Source organism: Barbatula barbatula (assembly GCF_947034865.1).
Source record: "Barbatula barbatula genome assembly, chromosome: 5".
NCBI lineage: Eukaryota > Metazoa > Chordata > Actinopteri > Cypriniformes > Nemacheilidae > Barbatula > Barbatula barbatula.
The window spans coordinates 11,814,791-11,840,581 of NC_136769.1; the positions used below are offsets into that span (position 1 = coordinate 11,814,791).

Consider the following 25,791-nt stretch of genomic DNA (forward strand, 5'->3'; position numbering starts at 1 on the left):
AATTTATGTGAAATATTAATGTAAAAAAACATATGTACAAAGGTCTCAGACATAGATAAACCGAAATCACATTTTAAAATGCCGTTAAAAATTGTTTTTGAGTTTTAAGATGTGCATTGTGGCAAAAATGTCTGTATATATTGCATAAACAATTTGACTTCTACTGTATCAGGAAGTTTACAATGGGCCAGGCGCCTGCGTCCGATGAAAACATCTATATGGCTGTCCCAATATAAATATTTCACTACACCATTATCGTGACCAAACAATTTAAATAAATTAAATAAATAAATAATGGTATCAGTCAAATTCTTTTTTAGCCATTTTTCTTATACAAAAGATATTAATATTAACAAGATGCCATGGTTATTGACAATGGCTAAATAAATGAACTGCACCATCATTTCATAGCAGAAAGAAACTTTTTCAAACAGTTTTTAAAAAAATGGAAAAAACTTTTTAAATGAAAATAAAGATGACAAGCACTTTTAAATATCTTTTGGTTAGATATTTGCAAAACCCAGTGACAGACAAACGGTGTGACTAATAATGAGGATTTATGGCAACAAAAAAAAAATGGAGATACGGTTGAGGAGGACAGTAGCGATATGCGACTTCATTAAAAATTGTCTGACATGTGGCTTGCAAGTCGAGCTCATTGTACCAGTGACAAAAATGCCAAGCATTAAAGGACAAAACATGATTAAGAGCATTGAGGGCTTAAGGTCCGGAAGCCCACCCCTAGAAGCACCCATGTTGTTCAGACTGCTCGTGCATTAGATCTAGAGAAGCTGTTCTGTGCCTCAGTGCTTTTGTAACACCTTTCTACACTGATCCAGCAGACATGTGGCAAGCATTGCTGTGGCAGGCCATGTCAGCGCATTTAGCTCCATCAAAACTCAAAATCTCAAGGGCACGTCAGAATATATTTATGCTTATGCCCTAAGTTATTTATGCCATTTTTGTGTTAAGCCCTGTATTGTCGTCGCTGGCTCACATCATGGTGGGGCTAGTGTTCTTTGCGTGCCTACTTGAAAGACGAAACAATATGATGATTTGCAATGCAGTCGTGTGTGTGACGCTCCACGCCCCATCTAAAATTAAAGCATTGCTGTTACTTACAATTGCATTAAAGTTTAACTACAGCATTAGCACAAATGCACACACTTTACCTTCTGAGTGCATACTGGTATAGTGTGATGTTAGTGCTTTGCTTTGCTCTGCGTTGATTGCTGAGATGTTTTAATCATGTAAAGATGCGTATGTTCTATGTGAGGGATGTTTTCTGGATGACCGCGTTTGTGAGCATTGCAGGAGTAATTTAATGGATCACTGCCTGCACTACAAAACACAAAAATTCTCACCACGTGTGTTTAAAAAAGTGAGTAAAGCTCAAAATCCTAAGAATAACTTTTATTTCAATACAGAAATGCATTGGGAACAGTGCACACTCTATTCTAAATCAAAACATGAAGAAAACATGATCAAATTTGTTATTATTTTACAGAAAGTGAAGTAAAAGGAATTTTAGGGTGCTCAAAATAATAGCAGTGTCTGCTTTTTTCTCCTTACAAAGTCAAACATTTACTGAATAAAATGAAAAAGGCTTGAAGTATTAGCATTCTTGTGAATCACGAAACAAATATTTAGTTGTATAGCCACAGATTTCTGAAAACTGCTTCACTTCTGTTGCATGGAGTCAACCAACTTCTGGCACCTGTGAACAGGTATTCCAGCCCAGGACAATTGCACTACAGACCACAATTCCTCTGCATTTTTCTTGGTTTTGCCTCAGAAACAGCGTTTTTGATATCACCCCTCAAGTTTTCTATTGGATTAAGTTCTGGAGATTGGGCTGGCCACATTCATACCATTAATCTTGTTGGTCTGGAACCAAGATACTGCTTGCTTACTGGTGTCGTTGTCTTTCCTCTTTTCCTCTTAAGGCAACATGACCTGTATATTTAAATGTACTCAAATTGATCCATGATCCCCACACTTGTCTTCACAGTGTACTGTGGCTTGAATCCAGTGTTTGGGGGTCTTCTGACAAACTGTCTGCGACCCCTAGACCCAAAAAGAACAATCTTGCTTTCATCAGCCCACAAAATACTGCGCCATTTCTCTTTAGGCCAGACAATGTGTTCTTTGGCAAATTTCAACCTCTTCAGCACATATTGTTTCAAAAATGGGACTTTACAGGGGCTTCTTGCCGATAGCTTGGCTTCACAGAGGCGTCTTCTATTGTTACAGTACTCGCAGGTAACATCAGACTTTCTTTGATCACTCTGGAGCTGATCATTGGCTGAGTCTTTGCCATTTTGGCTGTTCTTTGATCCATTTGAATGCTAGTTTTCTGTTCTCCTCCATGTCTTTCTGGTTTTGGTTTTATTTAAAAAAAATTATCTAAGTAAGCTGTTCTTCTGAACAATGTCTGGAACGACCCATTTTACTCCGATTTTCAGAGGTAAATGCACATTACAACATTTGCTGCTTTCGTCCTTAAACAAGGGCCACTTGTTTGACACCTGTTTTTGAACAGAATGATTTACCTCTCTATTTGAACTCCACACTGCTATTATTTAGAACACGCTCTTTACAATTAATGATTCAATTACACAGAAGTAGCAGCATACATGTCATGACTGTTGGGTCTGTTGGTTACTGTTGGCTACTGCACCTACTAGTAAAATTTTTGCCATATAGAAATATCTGAAACAAATCTGGAAACAAATCTGGTTAGTGAGGTTGGACTGCTATCATTTTAAAATAACTGTTTGTGTAAAAGGAAAGCAGGCTAAACCAATCAAAACGCTCCAAAATAGCAGCACTGACAACTGACCATACAAGCACCTTTACACTGCCACCTGAGGGAACCTGTTTTGATAAACTCTAGTGTTTCCTGTTCACACCGTTTCTCAAAGGGCTAATAATATTTCCGCTTCCGGTTCCTAGCTGTGTGTCATCTACTGTGCTATGTTGAGTCAGGATTTGCAGCCAACTGAGTCTTGCTGTGAAGGAAATGCATTGCATCTTTTTTCCCTTTTTTACTTCCACTTTTCACTCATGTGGATCCAAACTAAAACAGTTCAGAGAGATGGTCAGCATGGTGCTCCAGCGCTTTTGCCTCACCTCACCATCAAGCTGTTGCCTTGCCGTGCCTGAACATGTAACACAGAAGAGAGAGTAGTTCACATTCACCCAATAAACATCTCCGCTGTCAGAGTATGAACTCTTCAAATGCCTCCTCACGGGCATGAAACCCTGAAAAATGCACAATAAAACCTTATAATACCACTGATGTTAGTTAAACTCAAGCATCTTCTAGCTGTGTGAACAGGAAAACACCTGCTGAATGAAAATCAGTCAATACACTTACAAAGCCCAAAGTTAAAGAAACTTTAGAATGTAAAGTCGCAGTGTATTACATTTAGCAACATCTAGTGTTGAGGTTTCTAATTGCAACCAACGGCTCACTCCACCCTTTTTCGAATCACAACGGCAGCTAACACAGTACTAAGATGTCGTCACGTTTTCGCTTCTTTGCCGAAGGAGATAACGTATTTAACGCACTCTGTAGAGAGGTTTGTCCATTTAGGGCTACTGTAAAGAAACAACATGGTGAATTCCATGCAGGGGGACCCGTGGTCTATGTAGATAGAAATAGCCCATTCTAAACTAATGAAAACATAGTGTCATTATGTAAGGTCTTTGTACACATCTGAAAACATAGTTATGTATAATATATTGTATTGTATTTCCTTCAATAGATCCTCAAAATTGTTTAATACTAAGGAAAGTTTGTCAGAAAGAAATACAAGAAAACAATCCTGTTTCCATCGGGCAAATACAACTCTCTCTCTCTCTCTTATAAAAAAATTTGCTGGTAATGCTGGCAAAGGCTACAAAAATGGTCAATTTTCAGCCATGGCATTTACTAAGACTAACGCTGTATCTCTGCCCTGAGGTCTGATGACTCTGGCATTTGGAAAGATGTCACATTTGTTTACCGTTTCAGACGAACATCTCTGGGGATAAAACAACCATTCCACAGCTACTGTGTTTTATATTGAAAACAAAAGTCAGGTCAAGCATTCCCCCTCCCAAAACAAACTATGTCGCTTTGTGACCCACTTATTCCCTTGGCCACAGCTCAACATCGATAGAGCAGACGCTGCAAGATAAAGCGCAGCCATACGGCCACTGGAACTGCAACAATACTCTCTCTTCCAGATGAGTGAGCAGAATGGCCCAACTCCTCAAGCTACGCTTAATATACTGAAGTACAGGCCCCAGTCATCACTGTACTTGCCACAGCTATTTACTCGCTGCAATGCTTTATTAATGACACAGTAACCGTGCATCAACACACATCAAACTTTGATAAGTGCAAACAGTCTGCAGATCCTAAGGAGCGATAACTAAACAGAGTGTTTTAAATAGGAATCACAGACCAGAGAGGGTGAAAAAGGAACAAGAAAGAGACGGTTAAGATTAAATAAATATAAAAAGTGAAGGCGATTCAGATGTCGACGTGACCTGGATGGCAGCAAACAGGATCAGCAGGCATCAATGTGAAACAGAAGAGCCTCTATCTATCAGTGCACGCGTTGTGTGTGAGGAAGGGATGGAGAAAAGGCTTAGAATCAGATCCCAGTGTCAGCGTATCTTAGCAACCGTCTCCGTCTCTCAGGTGACAGGGACTAACATCACTTCCTGTCTGTGTGAAAATGCCTGTCTGTGTAGTGAGCAGTCCACATGTGTTCATGTGCAAGTACAAGCACGAACGTCTATGTGCGCGCTTTATTGAAAACGGTTGGCTGCTGTCTGACCGGAGGCTGTTTAACAATCCTTCCGGAATGCAGTCGTTGTCTTGACACGGACTGCATGCCCACGATCCAGTTAAAAAAAAACAGTGGTTCATTGCAAAGAAATGAACCAATCCCTGGACCTGTGATGGATCTAGAATATGCATTGGTAATGTGACAGATATGTAGTATGTCTTGCATTAATCACATGCCATTTAATAATGACCGCCTCGGGCTTGTCTAAAATAAGCGTGATCAGAAATCAAATCAGATTCTTAGCTTATTAATAACTGTTCAGCTCCCACAAGATCAGAGTTGTGTTTTCAATGCTCAGTGCAAAACTGAATCTCAATCATCTAGCACGCAGGTATTCGCTTACTGTATACAACAATGTGCATGTGTGTAGCATTGGCACACTGTACAATGTGTGTACGTGGTCAGCCCGATTCCACGTTATGCCAAGAAAAGCACGGCCAAGTGCAGCCATCTGGTAGAACTACTTGGCACAAGGGTCCACTGTATGGTTCCATGACATATTGGAGTGGTTAATTTTAACACTGTGACACCATTTGGCAGAATGAAGCATTTTGCAACCCATCACTCAGCCTATTTCAGTCACTTACCGGCTGCTAACACACCACTACCAGGTTAACACCCACAAATACAAACAAACAAGTCCCCATTCTGAGCTCTATAGAATCAAATACAGACCTTACACAAAAATTGCTTGACAAAATTAACTTTATTTCAGCTTCATAAAACAACATAGTAGAGACTTCGAAAGACAAATTAAGAAAAGTAAAATCTATAGAAAGTAAAACTTTCATAAAAATACAATAATAACCTGATCGATTAATTTTATCGGGCTGAATGAGGCGTTGTATTATTAGAGAGTGTTGAAACGGAGCCTGGTTTTGTAACACTCAGCCCTACACTCGCACAGACTGAATGAACAATAACATTCCCGCCCACAGGACTCAGTGATAAATGTGTTTGTGTGTAAAAATATTGGTGAATACATGAGTATGAAACAAATAGCTCCTTTATCACACCTTAATACCTCTTTTCTTCCCTTATGCTTCTAACAAAACGTAAAATGACTTAATGTGTTCTGTAATGAAACCTCTGAAGCAAATGAGTAAGGTCATCCTTAAATAAGGTCCATAAGAATTTCATCCTCCATGACGCTGGACACCAGTGGCATTCCAGGATTCTGTGAGACTGGACCTCGTGGACCTGTAGACATCATCATTGGACCTGTGGGAATGTACAAACTCATAATATTAGTAAAAAAAATCAAATGAAACATTACAAAATGACATAAATGCCACCTCACTGTAAACAACACAGTACCTTGGTGAGGCTGCCTCCACTGGGGCTGCATCTGAGCGCCCCCTCCTGGTGCTGGATGACCCATCTGCTGGATGGGGTGCATGCCCTGCAGTCCACCCTGCTGTAAAGGAAAGAGAGATGATGCGATGAGAATTAAAAACAACTGTTTATAAAGTAAATCACTGTGTTAATAAACCATTTATCGAACACACTTACAGGCTGTTGTTGGCTTAGTAGGAGGCTACGGAGTTGGGGATTGGCTCCTGGGTTTGGGAGGCGGAGCATGCCGCCGGGAGCCTGGGCTTGACCTTGTGCCACTTGATTGGGTGGGGCACCAGTGACGGTTTGCTGCTGATTGCCCGCTCTCATCTAATGGAAACCAAAATCAGAGTGATGTGAAATGCAACAAAAGACAAAAAATAAATGCTGAAAAAGATTATAAACATATTCGTACAATAGAGAGAATTATATCCTAGATGAGAGCAGTGTAACAGTGCCAATGGCATTAAAGAGGAAAGATTCTGCAATTTTGTAGTGTTTGTTTTCCCAGAAGTCTACTAAAAACACAAGTCAAGGCTTCTTGCACCAAAAACAGTAAATGTACATGACCATTTTCCACCCTCCCTCTAGTCTCAGCCGCAGACAGCACACCCACGGACTGATATTCAAACAGATTGGAAAATATTCCGGGTTTTTAAGCCAGTCTGCAGCACGTAAACTAAACATGCAAGAGAGGAACTGTAGATTCTGCTTTCTCCTTTTGAATTTTCACCATTTATGGGGTAATTTTAGGACAAAGACTCTGACTACATCTACTCACAATTCTGCCAATATTTTCTGCATTTTTGTACAATCATGCCGTGTCATTATTTGCGTTTCTCTATGGCAGTGTGTTATTGTGCTATTATGGATTTTAGATGTAGCCACCCTAAACGACAAGCATAAACAAAAGCCTGAACTGTATTTGGTCTTCCTGTTTAAATGGGTGGCACATGGCCAAAATCGTAAAATCACGATCCCTCTGACCCTTAAACAGGCCCGCTCATTTCAAGCCGTAACATAAAATAGGTAGGCACATCATCAAATAATTACAAATTATTTTATTGTGTGAATAAACTTGGAATCCGAAACAATAATAACAATTGATAGAAAACAATAATTAGCCTAGGCCTAGGGGTATTAAGCTAAGTGACAAAACAACAAAACAAGAGCTACGAGAAGTACGACGAGAGATTTCAGCAAGGGAAAAAAAAACAAGAAACTGCACCACTACTAGGGAAGAGAGTACACTACTACTATACAAAGTATGTTACTGTAGCAGGGCTTGACATTAAGCATTTTCATGTAGTGTTCCTATGGACAAGTATATTTGTCATACAAAAAAAGTAATTTAAATAGTAACATAATATAATCAATATAATTGTTTCGGATTTAGATTGGTCAAGTTTGCCTGAATTTGGTTATAGGCCAACTCTCAGTGACTGCTTTAAAACAAACCTATAAACTATTTATTACTATAGTAAACTGCAGTAAAATTCTTAGATACTAGTGTTTTTGAACTTTACATAGTATATATATATGTGAACTTTTCCATAGTATACAGTGTTTATCAATTTACTTCAAGGGCACTACAATTTTCAATATCAAATACTATAGTACACAACTGTATTTTTTTGTCCAAGTGTTTAAAGGGTTAACAATTTAATGGGACTTTTATTTTGATGGATCTTCAGGAAGACGCCCGAGTTTTTGTGTGTTTGCAGATAGTTTCACTCAAACAGTAAAATGCTCGTAAAATAAACTCTCAGAGCAACTCTGGAGATTAAGTTTATGTGTTTATATCATCATACAGTGCAGACGCAGATAAATCCTCGACCATCACTCCTGCCGTGAATGGATTTACTCTATATGTATGTTGTTTCACAGGTTGGGCAGTACCGACATCAATGTCATGATCAATGACATGAGTTTGTGTCGGAATATCAGAACAGAGAGAGGTGAATGAGTTTACCAACGTAATAATATCAGACTTCTCTGATTCACCCAATGAGACAAATACAGTGTTACATTTTCAAGAACCTCTGAATTATTGAGGCGCCCTTCAACCACACCTCGAGAAGGACCAGCCTTTTCCTCCAAATCGCCATCCATCACTGCATATGCGTTTGGAACATTAAGCTCTATTATGTCAGTAGACACTCCAATAGGCAGAGACGATACAAAGGTCACATATGGCTTAATGTGACACACTTCGTTGACGGTTAGGGGTGTTTAACAGGTAGTTATTATTAGGGTAAAACTTAACTATAGAGTAAGGTCCTGTAAACCCAGCCTGGAAAGGACTACTTAACACAGGCAACAAAGCCAACACTTGATCGCCTACTATAAAAAGTCTGGATTTACGATCAAACAACCCTAGCATCTTTTCCTGAGACTTACCTAGTTTTCGTAAAGCAACAGCTCTAGCTTCATACAGTCGATAACGAAAACTACTCACTTAGTCCAAAACAATCTCATGTGGATCTCACAAATAGCTAAAAGTATCCAGGGTAGGCCATCCTCCCAGTCACAATCAAGTTCAATAAGATCTCATAAGTGACTTAAGGATCTGATGGAATCTTTCCAGCCCTCTGAGGATGATAAGCATTCAATATAGGGATGCTCCGATCCACCTTTTTTGCTTCCGATACCGATTCCGATACCTGAGATTCAGTATCGGCCGATACCGAGTACCGATCCGATACTAAGGTAAAAATTTTAAAGTGCACAATTACTTAATAAACTATGTGCATTGCTGTGCAAGACATCAGGCTCGACTTAACATAAATTTCCTGACCCCGTAAAACAAAATAACAAACTAATGATTCACAAATTTAGTAAATAGTTTATTAAACCAGCACCGGTGCAAAACAAATGAAAAATAAAACAAAAGTGTTCACTATCTTTGGACAAAAGACATTCAAAATTAAAGTGCAAATTAAGCAGCTGAATATAACAACAGCTTCACTAGCTTGATAAACGGGTATAAATAAATGGAAACAAAATCTCTTAATAATTTTTAAGAAAGTGCAAAAATAATTAAAAAATCAATTCGCAAAAAAAAGCTGCTGAAATTGAGCAAAAAAGTAATAGCTTTACTGCTTTAGATATTCAAAATAACATGAATCAGATCTTTTTAATGCTTTAGTCACTAAAGCAAAGTCCACTTAACTAAACTAAAGTTTAGTGAAAATAAAATTTAACATCCAACACAGAAACAGATGAATAAAACGCTAGCTTTCCTAGCTTAGTAAAACTGCACGTTTGTTGCATTTAACGTGGCATTTTGTGGCACAAAATTCTCATCCAACCAGTGTGCGGTTAAACTTAAAAGCGACACGTCGCAGCTCCAGATATCTGTTGTAAAACTCACCGCATTGACATCTTTAATTTTTTCGGATATGTGTTTGCAGACTTTTCGGTACAGTTCAAGGTAGAGTTAAATATTTACGCTTCGGCGTGTCGTACTGCGGCTCCAGGTGGTTTATAAGGAGTCTGAAGCCATTATTCGCAACGACGGACAGCGGTTGCCCATCCATAACAATGAAAGCGGTGGAACTTATTGGCGTAGTTGTTGTAAAATAACTCCAAATGACAGATATTTTGGCTCGCTCCATGCTGTTCGCTGCTATATGTTCACTTGTTCACGTGCACTACGTACAGAGCACGTTGCTAGCGTATGATGTCGCACGTTGCTAGCGTATGATGTCACACGTTGCTAGCGTATGATATCGCACGTTGCGCAATGCGCAGCCGCCCACGAGAGAGTTTAAGCGCCGGTGTCTCCATGAACTTTTACATCGTCTAGCACAAATTTTATGTCAGATCGGGTATCGGTGACAAATTGCACCGATACCCGATCTAGAATTTTATTACGTATCGACGCCGATACCCGATACGAATATCGGATCGGAGCATCCCTAATTCAATATGTTATGTTTAACCTCTGAGCCTGGATATAAAGTTGGTGATCTGATTGAATGGTTTTCGGAAGGCCAAAAACAGACATAAAACTCATTAGAACCTTCAGGATTAATTTAGTCGTAATCGACCCCTCAAAGGATACGCCGCAGGATAGCATGTAGTTTGATAGATTACAGTAAGTAAATAAGAATGTCCAGCCTTAGAGCGTGGTAAAGGAGCTACGCGATCGACAATCAAGTGTTGAAAAGGAGTAGTATCTACAGCAATAGGCTGTAAAGGAGCCAATGGAACATTTTAGTTCGGTTTTCCAGTCAATTGACACGTGTGACCAGATTGAATGAAGTTGATGATGTCTCTTTTGACTCTAGGCAAATAAAATCTCCTCAAAATTCGATCATAAGTCTTCCGTATACCCAAATGACCGGCAAAACCCTGATGTGACAACTGAAGGACGGCTTGTCAAAAAATTAGAGGAAGAACAATTTGAATCCTAGGATCAAATGAAATCTCAGAACTCCTAGACTGTTGTCTACACAACAATCCACCTTGAAAAAAATAACAAAGAGACGAAGATTTTTCTTCTCCACCAGCCACTAAAGAAAAAACAATTCATGAAGGGATTCGTTGGCCGGCTGCGCATTAATTAACTCGTCTCGAGCCACACTTTGAAGTGGAGGCAGAGAATGAGTGTCAACATATTCATCACAAGTAAATGGAGTTTCAGACATGGAACCAGATTTGTCCCCCCAATCATCAACAGAATGTAACTCATTCTCTGGAACACCATCTCAGTTGAAGCGTTAATAGAAGACATAAACGTATCACTAAGAATCGTATGCCCTCATCTGGCATCCTTTTCTTAGACATCGCTTGAGTTATTGCACAGGCAGCAAATAAATGATAACTCTCAGAGGTTCTGTTCAAGTTTTATAGATGGAACATTAGCATCTGACGTCTCCCAAACACTAAATCGATACCAAGTATAAACATAACTCCAGAAAAAGGGAGCATAGCACAAACTCCCACAACCACGTTTCCAGACACAAGACTGGAATTAAGACAAATACGATGTAAAGGAACTTCCATGAATCCCATTTCAAGTCCCCTTACCAAAACATGAGCTCTGGTGGTCGTATCTCCAGACAAAGATACCTTCCATCAAAAATGACTGCCCAGCCCAAGTATCTCCAAGGATACAGACAGGTACATCGGTCATCAGACTCAGGCAAAGAAACAGTCCCATCCGTAACAAAAGGGGCAAAGTTAGCAGTGCTTACTACATGTTCCATCTCAGTGATGCTCTGGGTTTTATCTGCTTGTCAGGACTACCATATTTGCTTGATGTAGAAACTAAACCAACAGGTTTACAACGCTCTCTTTCTTTTTGAGAATAGCACACTCTGAGATTTTATGTGCTGCCTTCTTACAAAAAACGGATCATTTCTCATTTTGAACTTGTTACTGAGAAATGGTCAGAAGAAGGAGCCAACACAACATTCTGATGTGCATCAATCTTTTCATTTTTAAACGAGGCATTGAAGGCCACTCTTCAATGAGCAACGTTCTGGTGAGTAAGAACAAATGTATCAGATAAGAGCAGTATCTGACAATTGAGTCACAATGTGTTCATTTAGATACATCGTAACAGCTCTTGCAACACAATTTTTAAACTCCTCCAAAAGAAGGAGCTCTCGAAGCTGTTCCTCGGTTGTAACTTTTACCGAAGAACACCAGCATATCAAAAAGATTCTGTTTTTCTCTAGCAAACTCAATATAAGTGCATTTGACAGGTTTAAATGACTCCTAAACTTCTGGTGATATGCCTCAGGCGCCAGATCATAAGTGTGCAAAATAGCTGGTTTCACAACATCAAATTTACGACTCTGCTCGTTAGTTAGTGCTGAATACACCTCCTGTGCTCTGCCTATTAATACACACTGCAACAATAACGCCCAAAACTCTTTTGGCCATTTCAACGACCATGCAACACGTTCAAAATTTTGAATAATTAACCGTATTTTGTATCCCCAAATTAAATGTTCAAATTATTTGAAGAGCTTAATAAACTTGATGGCTTAACGACTTTTAAAACACACATCTGCAGCACCTGCCTGATGAAGAAGTGAGAAAGTCGGCTGCAGCCACTGGCGTACAGGATCGTTTGCTCAAAAACATGCTAAATATAAATATGATGATCTTATACTCCCTTAAATGTTTATGTTCTTTATATTATTGTGCTCTGGGCAGTCTGCTTATTAACACGTTTTTCGTTCACTCTGCGTGAGCTTAATTCCTGTTGTTCTGTACTTTTTACAAACTCGCATAGCATATTTTCTACTAATAACACAGGATAATGTATGCTTGTTTTTGGATGGCCTAAAGCCTAATTATAAACTTGTTATGAAATGCTGGCACTCGAATAATAACAGAATAATATAATATTGAAAAATGCTCTGCCATACAGTGTGCGTTTTGTATTGTATTCGTTTTGCCGTATTGTATTTGTATTGCCGTCAAACAGAAACGCATACTAGAAAACTGAAAAATACAAATCCCATCAACCACTGCGACAGGAAATGTTACAGAAAACACACTCCGAGTGGAAAACCTTAGCCTTACTGTTACAAGATAAATAAAAAACATCCTACAAGTCATTCAACAATTATCTTAATACTTCTTTTGGTAAGCACCACAAAAAATACAAAAGTGCACCTTAATATATACTTTTACTTTTACATGTGGCATCTTGGACGAGCCCCCAATTTGATGTTACGTCCCGCTCCTTTCAAGCTGTAACATTAAATAGGTAGGCACTCCATCAAATAATAAAGACTTCTTTTTTTTGTGTGAATAAACTACGAAGACAAAACAATGATATCAATTGATAGAAAACATTAATTAGTCTGGGGCTACAAGACAGAAAAATATACATATCAAATAAAAGTTCAGCAAGATTTCAAAAAGCTGAAGAACGAACCACCCGAGTAGACTCAGTTAGGAACGAACTGTCCAAGGCGTTGTCCAATTTAAAGCAGGGGAAAACCACAGGGTCGTTGTTACTTTGTTATGCAAGTGTCTTCTGTTAAGTTTGGCTAACCTCTTCACATGTGAAATGAGTAACAACTCCCCCGCTAAGATGCTCCAAACCGAACAGGTTGATATGTAAATGTGGGCGGTCATTCGCTAATCTGCTCATGGTTGGTGACATCAATACAGTGACACATTATATGCAACCTCGGTTTCTATAAATGGTCTGACTTGACTGGTGAGGACGCTTTTGCACTTTTTTTGGCACAAATTTATGTGGTGCCGCTCGCATGATTGGTACTGAAAATGCAGGAATCCGAGCCGTGCTTGCAGGATATGCAAATGTCTTCTGTGAGTGTGCATGTGCGCGTGTAATTATGTTTCTCAATCTCACCATGTTGTTTTGTCTCTGCTGGTCCTCCATCAGTGTGACTTGACTGACGGAGGGTAAGCCCACCACCACAGACTGAAGCAAAACGAGAAAGGCAGAGAGGAAGAGAAGTCGAGGAAGGTTTAGAACAGCATGCATGTCATTCCATCTCAAGTAGATGAGACTTACAAACAGGGTCAGTGCACAGGGCCAGAGAAAGGAAGTGTGAGCAGGGCAGGTGAGAAGAGGGGGTGGGGCAGCGCTTCTGGTTTACCTGCTGTTGCACGTTGCCATGTGTGACGGGACCTGGCGGTCTGTTGAGGAAGTTCTGATTGGTTGGGACCTGTCCGGGTTGCATCTGAGCTGCGTTGCTCATCTGAGAACAAGACAGGTGTGGAATTACAAAGAGAACGCTTTTAAATACAGTTTTATTAGTGTATACATTACTGTGTGTTAGAGTTCACTTGAATGCACATTTTCTCATTCTTTTGTCTATGGTCTCATGCTGATACCCAGGTGGCAAAATCCCGCCCATAAGAAGTGATTTCATGTGTAATGATTGGTGAAACAGGTGCGAATGGAATAAAAATGTGTATGTATGTGTGACTTACGGAACGGTGCTGCTGCACTTGTTTGTGGTTGGTGATGACCTGCCGAATGCCGTTAACAAATCCGCTCTGGTCATTAGGAATCAGCCCCATGAAGATCCTTTTCCTCGACGAGTAGAGCAGCATCAGCACCCGCACCTCACACGGCGCACTGTGGGGGAAGTGTACACAGCCAGCCTACACAAACACAATATACATAAAGCAATGTGCCAATCCACTCATCAAACTTAAGTGACTGTAGAGCTGCCTGGGCCTACATGATTGTATTTGAGCACAAGATTAAAATGAACTAAGCAGCCATTTCTCAGACACAGAGTCTAAAACTGAATTTAATCAGTGTTAATGGTGTTTCACTACTGACAGATCTGTCCGTCTGTGTCAAGGGACTAAGCTTCAGGGTACAAGTTCATTTCAGATTTATTCCTACTTCATAAGAGGTGCTGGTGGTTTGACTTTGCTGCTATAAATTTAGTTTTGGGAGACAATTTTTTACATTGCTAAATGTAAAACACAATCTTTTTATTTTCAGCTGCAGACATTAAAAGCAGATAAAGGACTCCCCCTGGAGGCAACAAAGTGTCGGTACAAACGTCATATTCTCTGTAGAAGTCTGCAATGGAAAAATAATCCTTGTATAATGGTTAAGAGATAATAAAATGAAAAGGCACAAAGCCTTCGAGTCACAGGTTTGATCCTGAGGATTGCATGTACTTATTTACATGTAAAGCAGCAATTAATGATTATTAGAAAAATACATAAAAAATGCTTATTTTGTACTATACTTAACTCCTTTTTTTACTGATTTAGACTAACCTGAGGCATTAAAAGCAACATTTATTTCAATATGCCCACCTGGAAATCTCTTAGGGTTACCACGACTGTTTATATATATATACTGTACATACAGCCCTTGGACTTCCAGGTTCATCTCTTGATGCTGTAAGTATACTCACAAATCCATTGGCCATAATGCGATACAGCCCCTTCAAAGACTCCACATCTTTATTGGTGAAGAGAAACTGCACCATACGTGAGTTCCTGAACAGTGGACCAAGAGTAGTCTATTGAAAGACAAGAGACAGATGGAGAGAAAGTGAGAGGGTTAAAAACACTCAAGCAAGAATTATAAATAGATTTGCATTTCCCAAAGGACATATAGATTGCTTGCAAGGCAGCAAAAGAATGTGAGAAAACTTCAGAAGAAATAACTGTTCACTCTCTAGAGGTAAACATAGATGACGTTTGGCAAAGACTCAACGCAGTTCTGTATATCGCCACTGACACTTTAAATGTCTTTGAAAATTAAAAGACATTTACAGAAGATTTGAAAGAAATTCATTATAAGTTGTTATTAAATTTAGTTTTCTGTCATCACGTTACTCTTTTTAGATTAAGGAAGTGTTTAATATCATTACGCTATTTTAAGGACTAACAACGCACGTAAGCAATACTGCTCTTACAAAAAATGACCAAGCTCTATAAAATACCCCTGCTTTTACTACAAATATATAACACACTCTCACTATAATAAAACTATGTGTAATTCCCATAAAAGGTGTTTATCAGTCATATTTGTTTAAAATGAAATATGACCTGTAAAAGAAAACACAGGACTGTAGTAGGTTAGGAAATAAATGTATTCAGAATGTGCATTTGGATTCGAAATATATTTATAGGAACAATTCAGCACTTTAATGCTTATTTTTAAAGAATGGCACTTCATTTCACAGTATCAATCTCACCCATTCTTTCCTCAATTATTTTGTGTAAAGAAAGTAAGGTAAGGAGTACGATGTTCAGTTTTAAAACAGCTGAGTGCTGCAGTATCACCGCTGGTTAGAAAATTCAGCCATTTGTTTTAACTGAAAAAGCGAATACAGGAAATGTGATAAAGGTCTATTACGTAGTTATTCTGTGCTCGATTCTGTGTTTGTTTGCTCACAGCATTTTAGTGATGGATGTTATAAACGGTGGATATAACGCTGGATTTTCAGATCATTTGAAACTGATAGATGGAGCGTTCCCAACGCTAAAAGATGCCGGACATGAACCGCATGCGGAAAGCGAAATTAAGTCATATATCTGTGTTTTGTTGGCAATTGGCGCGAACGTGAATAATGTAAACAACACAAACTCAAAGTGAATCAAAATATATTGTATTGGCTGCTCATGATTTAGTTCCTGCCCCCGCACACCCCCAGGAGGTCATGTGTTTTCGGAAATAATTGTACAGCTGTAACAATCTTTTATAAATGTGATCAAACTAAATCCTTTTCCAAGATACAAAGTATACAGTACTACTCTATAGTTACTCAAAATTAATATGAGACTAGCAGAAAACCGGACCTTTAAAATAAAAATAGTTTCTATTTGCAGTTATTTGCATAAAATTAAACAAGGCAAAATAAAATAAAAGATGCTTTGTACCTTTTCAGACCTCAAATATTGCAAAGATAAGTTCATCTTTGTTTTTAAGCGATACAACAGTAATATTTATAAACGTATATTTTAATGTGGTAACCTTGATTTTATCAGTTTTCACGTGTCTTGTCATGCTGTCAGTCTTTCACATTGCGGTTGGATGACTGTCACTCCTGAGGTTTGATTTTGTTGAAATTCAACAGACAATGAACCGGAATGACTACAATATATCTAGATTAAACGAAAATTTGGAATGGTCTCTTAATTTTTACACGGCTGTATCTTCAGTAGCCACTTGTTAAAAGCGGAAAAATCCTAATTATGGAATAGAGAATTATAAAGTTCACATTTACCAAAAGCTGCTGAGGGATGAGCTGCATGATCAGTTTCTGTGGCCACTGGTCTGTGTTTCTGCAACAAAGAAAACAAAACGCAACTCTATCTTCTCTGAGCAGCTCTACTATATATTCTACAATATTCAAATCAATCCAGTACTGTAGTTTCATACTCACAGATTCTCCCCTTGACTAACTTGGACCTGGCAGGGCAGAGAGCGTGTCAGTTTGGTATTGGAGTCCATGGACGATGCCTTGGGCTTCTGCGGTGATTGATGGAGAGAGAAGGAGAGGTGACGGAGGGGGCGGGTAAAAAAGACAGAATAAGATGAAGAGGTTAACATAAGGAGTAAAAAACTCTTGTTGGCAGAGACGGATGATTAGGCTCAAAGCTTGGTGAAATATACAACCTGCTTGTGCAGCTTCAGGAACATGAGAGATCGCCCTGACAACGAGACAGCTAAAACATTCTTATATCAATAACAACGCCGCAACCTACGAACAAATGGACCACTGCCCACCATCTTCTAAATTTCAAAGGCTGATCACCCAGACCAGGTCTGTTCATCTAGATTTGTGTGAAAGCTCCTGAACAGACATGATATCACAGAAACAGGACTCATCTGCGGATCGACAGAGCTGTTGCACAGAGTTACTATTGATTTAATTTACACGCTGCAGCGCTAGGCAGTGTTTGTGTTGGAGAATAGAGTGCGGCGAGCCGTGTGAACTCATCATCCAGATGGTGACTCTATGACAGGCCTCGGCAGCGAAGCGAGCCTCCCCGCTTGATAAGCGGACGTTGTTGGCATGTTATTGACCAGATGGTGATAATTAGCACAGCGTGTGTGTATCTGTGTTTTTATTTCCTGATCATTTGTGTTGACCCATGGTCAAAAATAAAAAAATTGGTAAGTGACTGTGTGCTTGAGAATTTGTAAACAGGAGTTGTTTAGACGTCCCCTGAGATGATCTCCTGGCTAGTGTGGAGAGGTCAATAGAGCAGCATTAATCTAGACGCTGACACTCTTCTATAAATCAAATAGAAATCAAGGAATATCATTGATTCCATTAAACACTGTGCAAATGACACCCCAGACACAACAACCTTGGGTCAAAATAATCACCTAAAAATACATCAATGATTTCTCAAGATAATCAGTTTGTTCTAACACGGCTAGAGAGCTAGGTTAGGATAAGTGGGCTTAGGGGTTTGCATAAGACATTGGAGAGATCGATTGAGATCTCTATTGTTCATTTTCCGATTGTAAACCCCCTAACCTAAATATTTGATAAATAAATCACAACTCAATATGTGAATTCAACAATTCCAGGGTCAAACAATTCTTGAGTACTTTAGTAGGAAAAATTGCTTTATAAACTCTTTATTTATTTTATATTTTATAGAATGTAGGAACGCAAACAGTTCTGGGACACTTTTGACCACCAAGTTACAAGCATCTTCCATATATCTTTGTCTGTGATCATCAGAAAAAACATTTGCTCATCGAGGGCAAGTAAATGAAGAGACAATTAGTATTTTGGCAGAACTGTCCCTTTAAAATCCGAGTTAAGTGGCGTTAAAATATTTGTTCTGAGTTTGTCACACAACAAAAAAGTGTGTTATTAACAACCCAGCCAAATTTGAATGGAGAAAAAACCTCCAATTAAATCAAATAAATCATAAAATATTGGAGGATTCTCTCTGCTCTAAAAATGTTGGAAGCTACGCCCACTGGCATCACTCAACTAACTTCCCCAGCCAAGAAGGCTATATGTGAATGATGTGAATACGTTTTATGGGAGGATTTGAATTCAAAGTCAATGTGCGCGATATTCATCAATAGATAATTCCTGAGTTCGCCTATGAAGATAATAATGCAGGTTAAAAGGTATGCATATTTGGTTTGCTGTCCAGAAAGAGGGCTCCGGGCCTGGTATTAGCTCGAACCCAGAGCTCCTGCAGGAGAAAAAGGTCTCGTGGTGAGGAGCCGGGGTGTTGGAGGAATGCCTGAAGACTGTAGAGTGAATACAGGTAGGACAGCTTTGTCTATTTGTAGTGGTTCTCTCTTGAGCTGATAAGGTAAATGCTTAGATTGCTGATAGCGAAAAAGTAGGGTGGATTATCTGCACTTGCTCATCTCAAAATGAGTTAATTAAACGTCCTTCACTGAAGCACGTCGCGATCATATGCAATGATCCTCCTTCATTTCTCTTAATTCTCCTTCATCCATTCGCATCTGCGTTAGCATTTTCTTGTTATTTGGCGCAAGATTAGTTTAGTTGGGCAGAGCGAGAGTATGAAAGCGTGTGCATGAGCGCTTACAACCCTGAGCTTGTGATTGAGCAGACGCCTGATGCTAGGCGCTCTAGTGATAGGGGCAGGCCATGTATGCGTCAATTACATCATTGATCTCCTGTTTTAGCCCCACCCAAAAAATCCTGAACAGAGAATTGGTGAAATACTGTTTAACGGTTTATCTCCATAATTTAGTACTACACACCTCTGTGTCTTTGTAATGTATTTCAGCAATACATTTCTAACATCTACAGTGCGTTTAGAAACAATTCTCAGAATTGTCTTTACCCGGACTTTAAGCACTGCAAAGACTTTGTTGTATAAACATCAGTATAAGTTTCTCACCTCTTGCCATTCTAGAACTCCACTCCATGCCACAATTTTGTTGGCAACACCCTGCTGCGCTCCAGCTTGAGGTGCAGGTAAAGCAGGCTAAACAAAAAAAAATTCAATTTTTGAGTGATGAAAGTAACGTCTAAATAAAATGTAGTATTATCAAATCTGACCATGCCAGGCTGAGACGGAGGCGGCGTCTGCTGATTGGTGGGCTGCGGCTGAGGGGCCTGAGGTGGCTGTTGTATGGGTGCGGGCGGGCCCGGGGGTTGAACTTGTGGTTGCTGCTGAGGTGGAACTTGTTGCTGTGTTAGCACTGGAGGTGACACTGTTGTTACTGTAGACAGACTGGGTTTACCTTCTGCAGACTGACTGAAGGGAGGGTTTGCTATTTGTGGGACTGCAAAATCCAACAACCCAAAAGAGAAACACGTTAACAAATGGCATTTAAAATGGGAAATAACTGTAAAAGATGATCCAAGAAGACAACTTGACCCACATCGAATCTTCTGCTGCTGACTGGCAACTAGAGCCATCTGTGCTGCATTATGGGCCGCGCTTAGAGAGGGGTTACTCTATGGGCAGAGATAATAAAAATGTTTGTGTGTGTGTGCGACAAAGGACAACAGTCATGAGGTCTCATCATTATTGTACAGGCTCATTTAAAAACAAAGCCACAACACAACACAAATGAATTGCCTCAGAACTCCTTCCTGGTGGAACATTCTTCCTTACTCAGTCTGGTCAACCACATCTCTCACAACATAAAAAAAACTACTGAAAAACCATCTCTTCTGTGAATACTGAATGAATGAGAAGAAAAAAAAAACACTAACCCTCTCTCAACAGGTAGTGGTCTGGCTTTTGTTGAAACTAGTAACTTTGTATAAGCACCTATTGTATTATTGCTCCTTTATGACATATTGCTTATCTCTCCCTGAACCCTCAAAGTCCATTTGTATAAAGGCGTCTGCCAAATGACTAAATGTAAATGTTACTAGATCTACTGATAAATCGCAGTTCATCCAGAAATGAAAATTCTGTCATCATTTACTCACCCTCTCCCCCCCCCCCCCTCATTTCAAACCTGTATAACCTTCCTCTCCAAAGCACAAAAAAAGATATTTTGAAGAGAGTTGGTAACGGAACGGCGCCAGCACCCATTCACTTCTATTGACACAAAAACAAAGCAAATCAATGGGTGCCGGTTACCAACATTTTTCTAAATATCCTCTTTTGTGTTCTGCGAAAGAAAGTCTTACAGGTTTGAAATGACCCGTGGGTGAGTAAATACTGACAGAACTTTCATTTTTGGTTGAACTATAGCTTTCAAAAAGCCCTCTATACTGAAAATAACCAATTACGAGCCTCCAATTATGTAGTTTACAGACTAAAATTATCCTAATTACTCTTATCGATAAATAACAATGATATAGAAAAGGTAACATTCTACCTACCAAAGGTCACTGTAATAACATAATAAAACTGAATTTGGATTATTTTGTCAGAAATAAATTATTAGGTATAATTATATACAGCTTCTTCACAAATTAAATCTGGCACAAAACAGATGACCCACCATGACTTTCCTTTTTGCGGCTTTGCAACAATAGGCAATAATGTATGGAGCCCGCCTGGTTACTCGTCAGAGAAAAAAAACAAGACTTGTAAATCCATGGCCACAGATTCTAAAACTGTTCCCCCCAGTTTACAAAACCGTCTCTCAGATTAATAAACTGTACCCACAAGTTTCCAGTCCGTGTTCTCGGTTTTGTAAACCGTCCCCTCAGTTTTTGAAATCTGTACCCACAAATTCATAATTTCTGCACATGCTTTCGCAGTTTTGCAAACTGTAGCCTACTCGTGAAATTAAAGCTTCCGTTTTAAGACGGAACAAGCACCTGCAGGAACATTCAAGGATTCAAAGTGTAAAATGTCATATTAACGAATATTGTATACCGTTTTATTTTAGATTGTATTAGAAGTTGTCTTAATATGTTGATATTTACAAAACCGAGAGCACGGATTGGAAACTCGTGGGTACAGTTTATTAATCCGAGAGTACATTTTTTTAAATTGAGGGAATAAATGACAAAACTGTGGCCACGGATTAGCGGCTCTTTTTTGTCTATGACTCATAAAGAAAAAACTTTGATGGTAAATTTACCACAGGGGTCAAAGAGAGGCAAAACAAACTCATAACAGTTACAGAACTTTTATTTAACATTGCATGATGTCATTGTATTCCTCTGATTTAAGCAGCAAATGAAAGACAATCATTTTTAAATTACAATTTAAACCACTTATTATAAACTTTTTAATGAACAAACCTGTCTTAATAATCTTGAACTCCCAAAAAAATATTTACCTTTCTTTACATTTCTTCAACGTCAATACATATTCTGTTCACAGACGTACCTGATATGGAAGGGATGTGTTTATTGGTGGAGTAGCTTGGGTTGGAGGTACCAGAGACTGAGACACAGTCAGAGATGCGGGTGGCGGGACAGGTTTAAGGGAAACTATTCCAGAACCTCCTCCAGGACCAACTGGATGTACAACATAGAGTAAATAGCATTAGTGGAGCAAGTCTGCTAATGCATTAAAATACAATTATATTTTTTCAAAAGCCCCCTTTTGCAACACAAAGGTCTGCGGCCAAACACTGTTTAGAGACTTTATCAGGAAAAAAAGGTTTTCTCACCAGGAAGTGCAATGCCCCTAACTAAAATCATGTGAAAGGGATCTTGGCTGTAGTCCGGATGTGCAGATTCTGGTGGCCCTGCTATCGAGGAGGCTCGCTCAAAAAGAGATCGTAGCGCTGGAAGTTTCCGTGGAGCAATTACGGAGAAATGGATCCCCCGCTACAGCAAAAAGCATAAACATAATCAATATAATGTCCTTTTAAACAGTCCAGAACAAAGTTCTAATGTCTATCTTAAACTATTGGAAATATTAAAAATACTGTATTAGAAAGATGAAAACTAGGAATTTGTGTTATTTTGTGTTATTAAATGACGACCTTTGCATTCAGTACAAATATGTGTCTATTGCCCCTGATTCAATAATTAAATAAATAATTGTTGAAATCAATATTGGTACACCTGAATTATTATCATACAGCACATTGCAAAAATACGTCAGTTCAGAAACATGGCCAGAATAAAGTACTGATTAAATGGAAGTAGATCAGTGCAGACTCACGTCACGTATGATCTGGACCAGGCTGTCTGCAGTGCATCCGGTGTAGCTGACGCTCTCCACAGCCGGTAGTAAGTAGGGAGGAGAATTACACAGCAATACACAAACCTTGTGAGTCTGACCGCTGGATAAAGAGCGGAGAGATCATTTATGTCATTGTCAATAGCTGCCTTAGAATTTCATTTAAGTACTAAATTATGAGAAACATTGTACTTACATTTGCTCTCTCATCTTTTTGAAGTCATCAAAAAGCTGAAGAGCCACGGAAAGGCCCTCGGCTATGAGACTGCAGCTTTCTGCTCCGCCTCCCATGAACCTGTGCAAAACACATCTGTGTAAACCTGGAGTTCCTCGCATATAGGCTTATCTGTCAGTCATCTAAGAATTAAAACCTCCTGTAAGGGACCTGATGTCTGATAGAGTGGCTAGTTATCTACACTGCAGGTGACATATAGCAAATGTGTTGAAACATATGAAGCCCATACTGAATGCTGTCAATCCAGGAGACAAACTCAAACGCAGAGCTGGTTGGAGCGTGGCACTGAACGTAAGACTCTGGGGCACAATCCACTGTGTTGAAGACCACCAGTCCATACTGTGTACCGCCATACTAATAAAGGAAAAAGACTGATCATATGCAACATCATCGGAAGGCATATCTGAGGTGACAGAAGTAAAGTGAAAGAGGTATAAACGTACGACAACATCGAACTTACATCTCCTCCAAAATCTGTTTCAGCGGGTGGTCCTCCATTAAAATACCTGTCATCACACAAAGCAGGTTTGTATAGAATGCCATATATTATTATTTGTATATAAATTGATTTGATTCAATTTATTGTCATTACACACATACAAGTACAGTGCAACGAAATGTAAATGTATATAAACTGTCTGAATGTGATGACTCTTACTCTATAGTTGGTAGTATGTAATTATTTCGAAGCGATTCAAAATATGGACCAAGATTTGCAGTTCCCTCTATGACAAAAACCACATCTGACACCTGATTTAATCCAGACTTAGACGTGGGGTCCATATGGGTCACCATGGGTCTAGAACCAAAGCAGACAGCAGATCAATATAATAATGTACATTCATTGAAAATATAAAACAGAGGGTGATATGGATTCTTTGTTGTGGACTTGTCCTCTGAATTGTATTAACTTTAAAATAAATAGTTAACCATTTATAGTTATTGTATCACGCATGCGTATCTCAATATCCAGTGAACTGCCAGCAAAACTTTAATAAAATGATGTTAAAGTGACCTTACGTGATTATAAAAATTACATCCAATCCAATGATTAATTATGTATAACCTGAGACCAAACACTTAGGTTTAAGATATTCTTCGTGAAAGTTTTATATGTTTTAACTGTAAATTCACATATAAACAGAATGTGTGCATAGAGCAATTTGCGCCTGTGAACGCCAATCCTAGCATGTTAGTTAACGTTAGCTGTTATCATCAAATGCTAATTTAGCTCGTGTCTCTTACCTGCGCCTTTTATTAGACCACCCTTTGACGGAAATAAAACGGACTGATGCAGTCCTTAAACTCGGTGATATTAAACCCGTCGCCTTCAAAGCACTTTGAAGGCTTCACCTAAACGTTAAAGCAAACCGTATTGACGACAAACATCGCTCGGCAGTCGACACTACGCTCTGGTCTCACATTGTGAAAATGGACCGGGCTGGCGAATCGAGTCATGAATAATCGATTTTATTCTCAAAACGTCAATTTCAAACCAACCTAGTCTATTTCTCTTATTACCAAGCATCTCCTTTATTGTTTGACGTTGGACACGGAAATGAAATATATGCTTATTAAGGTTAAACTATTTTAAATGTGTATTATGAAGATACAGTAGTCGGACGCGTTGACTTGTCTTTTCTCGTATTTAGCAGTAGGTTAGTATTATTATCTGGTATTATTACTATTACCCGTAGTCGTACTGTCACTGTGGTCATTAAATGATTTCTTAAAAGAACAATCAACTAAGTAAACAGCAGATGTCACTAAAGTCAAGCATCCGCATAATAATTTACGAGCGCTTGAAAACTATCACTATATGCTATAATAATGTTTGTTATAATAATGTAATGTTATTGGGCAAAATAATTCATCAAATTGTGCGTTGACTTGATACATTACTGTCACATTTCTACATCCTGTTTACTGGAGTTCAAAAATTGACAAAAAGATGGTCACATCCCTTTCCTTTTTCTTTTGCTGCAAAATCACTAAATGTAAATGTTACTAAATGTAAAACAAGTAGTAGCCTACCCAAATCTACTATGGTCTTAACACGGCAACCATAGGATAACCATGATATTTGTAGTAAAAGTAGGCTATAGCTAATATAGTACAAATTGTGGCAAAACAGTAGGCCTACTTTTACTACAAAACAAAATGGTCTGTACTTCACCGACAAGCTTAAAGAGGGAGACAGGTAAGTCACTGAAGAAGAAGAATGGTGTTTCTAGGTCGGCGTGCAACCTGTTTCCTGTCCTCGTTGCTCTTTACCGCAAGAATGTGCATAATTACTCAGACGGCCCCGAGCGATCCAACCCGCGAGCTCTGATCTTCTCTCTTTCTCCAACAATAGAAACCACATTCTCCAGTGGCGACCACGACACCGTCAGAGCGCTCCACTGAACATCAGGTTTATCAAATATAAGATCTCCCATACGAATAACGCTCATTTCTGTACGTTTTGCTCAATCGTTTAGGAAACCTCTTTTGAGATTGTGCAGAATGAATAAACACTTGTTTGGTCTAGACATGGGCTTTTGCAAAAAGGCATGCCCTGTGCTCTTTTTCCCACATTGACCTCCAGGGAGTTTTCCTTTGTGTGGCCACACAATTTTGGAAGCTGATTCTGTTGAGCTTTGTGGTGTGGGGTGGACAGATAAGGAGAGACGGTTTTAGGAGAGAAGCCAGAGAGAAGGCTTATATGGAATTAAACCATATAATGATATTCTTACACTATATTAAGACGCAAATACATAGCCTAATGTGAGACTAGATACAATTTATACATAAGGTTTTAAAAGCATTTCAGCATATCATATTAAATCAAAATCTGAG

The 25,791-nt window shown here is 39.0% G+C and overlaps 1 protein-coding gene across 3 annotated transcripts; it reads right to left on the bottom strand.

The window, feature by feature from the left end:
* Nucleotides 1-5,532: 5,532 nt before the first annotated feature.
* On the bottom strand, nucleotides 5,533-24,396 carry med25 (mediator complex subunit 25). 3 transcript variants are annotated; one of them, XM_079457151.1, is made up of 20 exons: nucleotides 24,199-24,380; nucleotides 23,612-23,752; nucleotides 23,414-23,459; nucleotides 23,183-23,307; nucleotides 22,915-23,013; nucleotides 22,701-22,821; nucleotides 22,201-22,360; nucleotides 21,915-22,045; nucleotides 19,996-20,071; nucleotides 19,670-19,896; nucleotides 19,509-19,595; nucleotides 17,042-17,127; nucleotides 16,883-16,940; nucleotides 15,062-15,169; nucleotides 14,112-14,285; nucleotides 13,775-13,876; nucleotides 13,525-13,596; nucleotides 6,357-6,509; nucleotides 6,162-6,261; nucleotides 5,533-6,065 (listed from the first exon to the last, which is right to left on the bottom strand). In XM_079457151.1, the coding sequence occupies exons 2-20, from the start codon at nucleotides 23,746-23,748 to the stop codon at nucleotides 5,959-5,961; spliced, it is 2,169 nt and encodes a 722-aa protein (XP_079313277.1). In that variant the 5' UTR covers nucleotides 23,749-23,752; nucleotides 24,199-24,380; the 3' UTR covers nucleotides 5,533-5,958. The 3 variants fall into 3 exon arrangements, with proteins under 3 accessions (XP_079313277.1, XP_079313279.1, XP_079313278.1); XM_079457153.1 differs by lacking the exon at nucleotides 13,525-13,596 and having other exon boundaries at nucleotides 24,199-24,396; XM_079457152.1 differs by lacking the exon at nucleotides 13,525-13,596 and having other exon boundaries at nucleotides 17,042-17,124.
* Nucleotides 24,397-25,791: the final 1,395 nt, after the last annotated feature.

Excerpts from the sequence above, each read along its gene's own strand:
- med25 (XM_079457151.1), bottom strand. The coding sequence starts at position 23,748 with ATGGTGACCCATATGGACCCCACGTCTAAGTCTGGATTAAATCAGGTG. Across the intron at positions 23,460-23,611 it reads TACATACTACCAACTATAGA|GTATTTTAATGGAGGACCAC; the intron begins GTAAGAGTCATC and ends GTGTGATGACAG. Across the intron at positions 15,170-16,882 it reads TCATCCCTCAGCAGCTTTTG|ACTACTCTTGGTCCACTGTT; the intron begins GTAAATGTGAAC and ends GTCTTTCAATAG.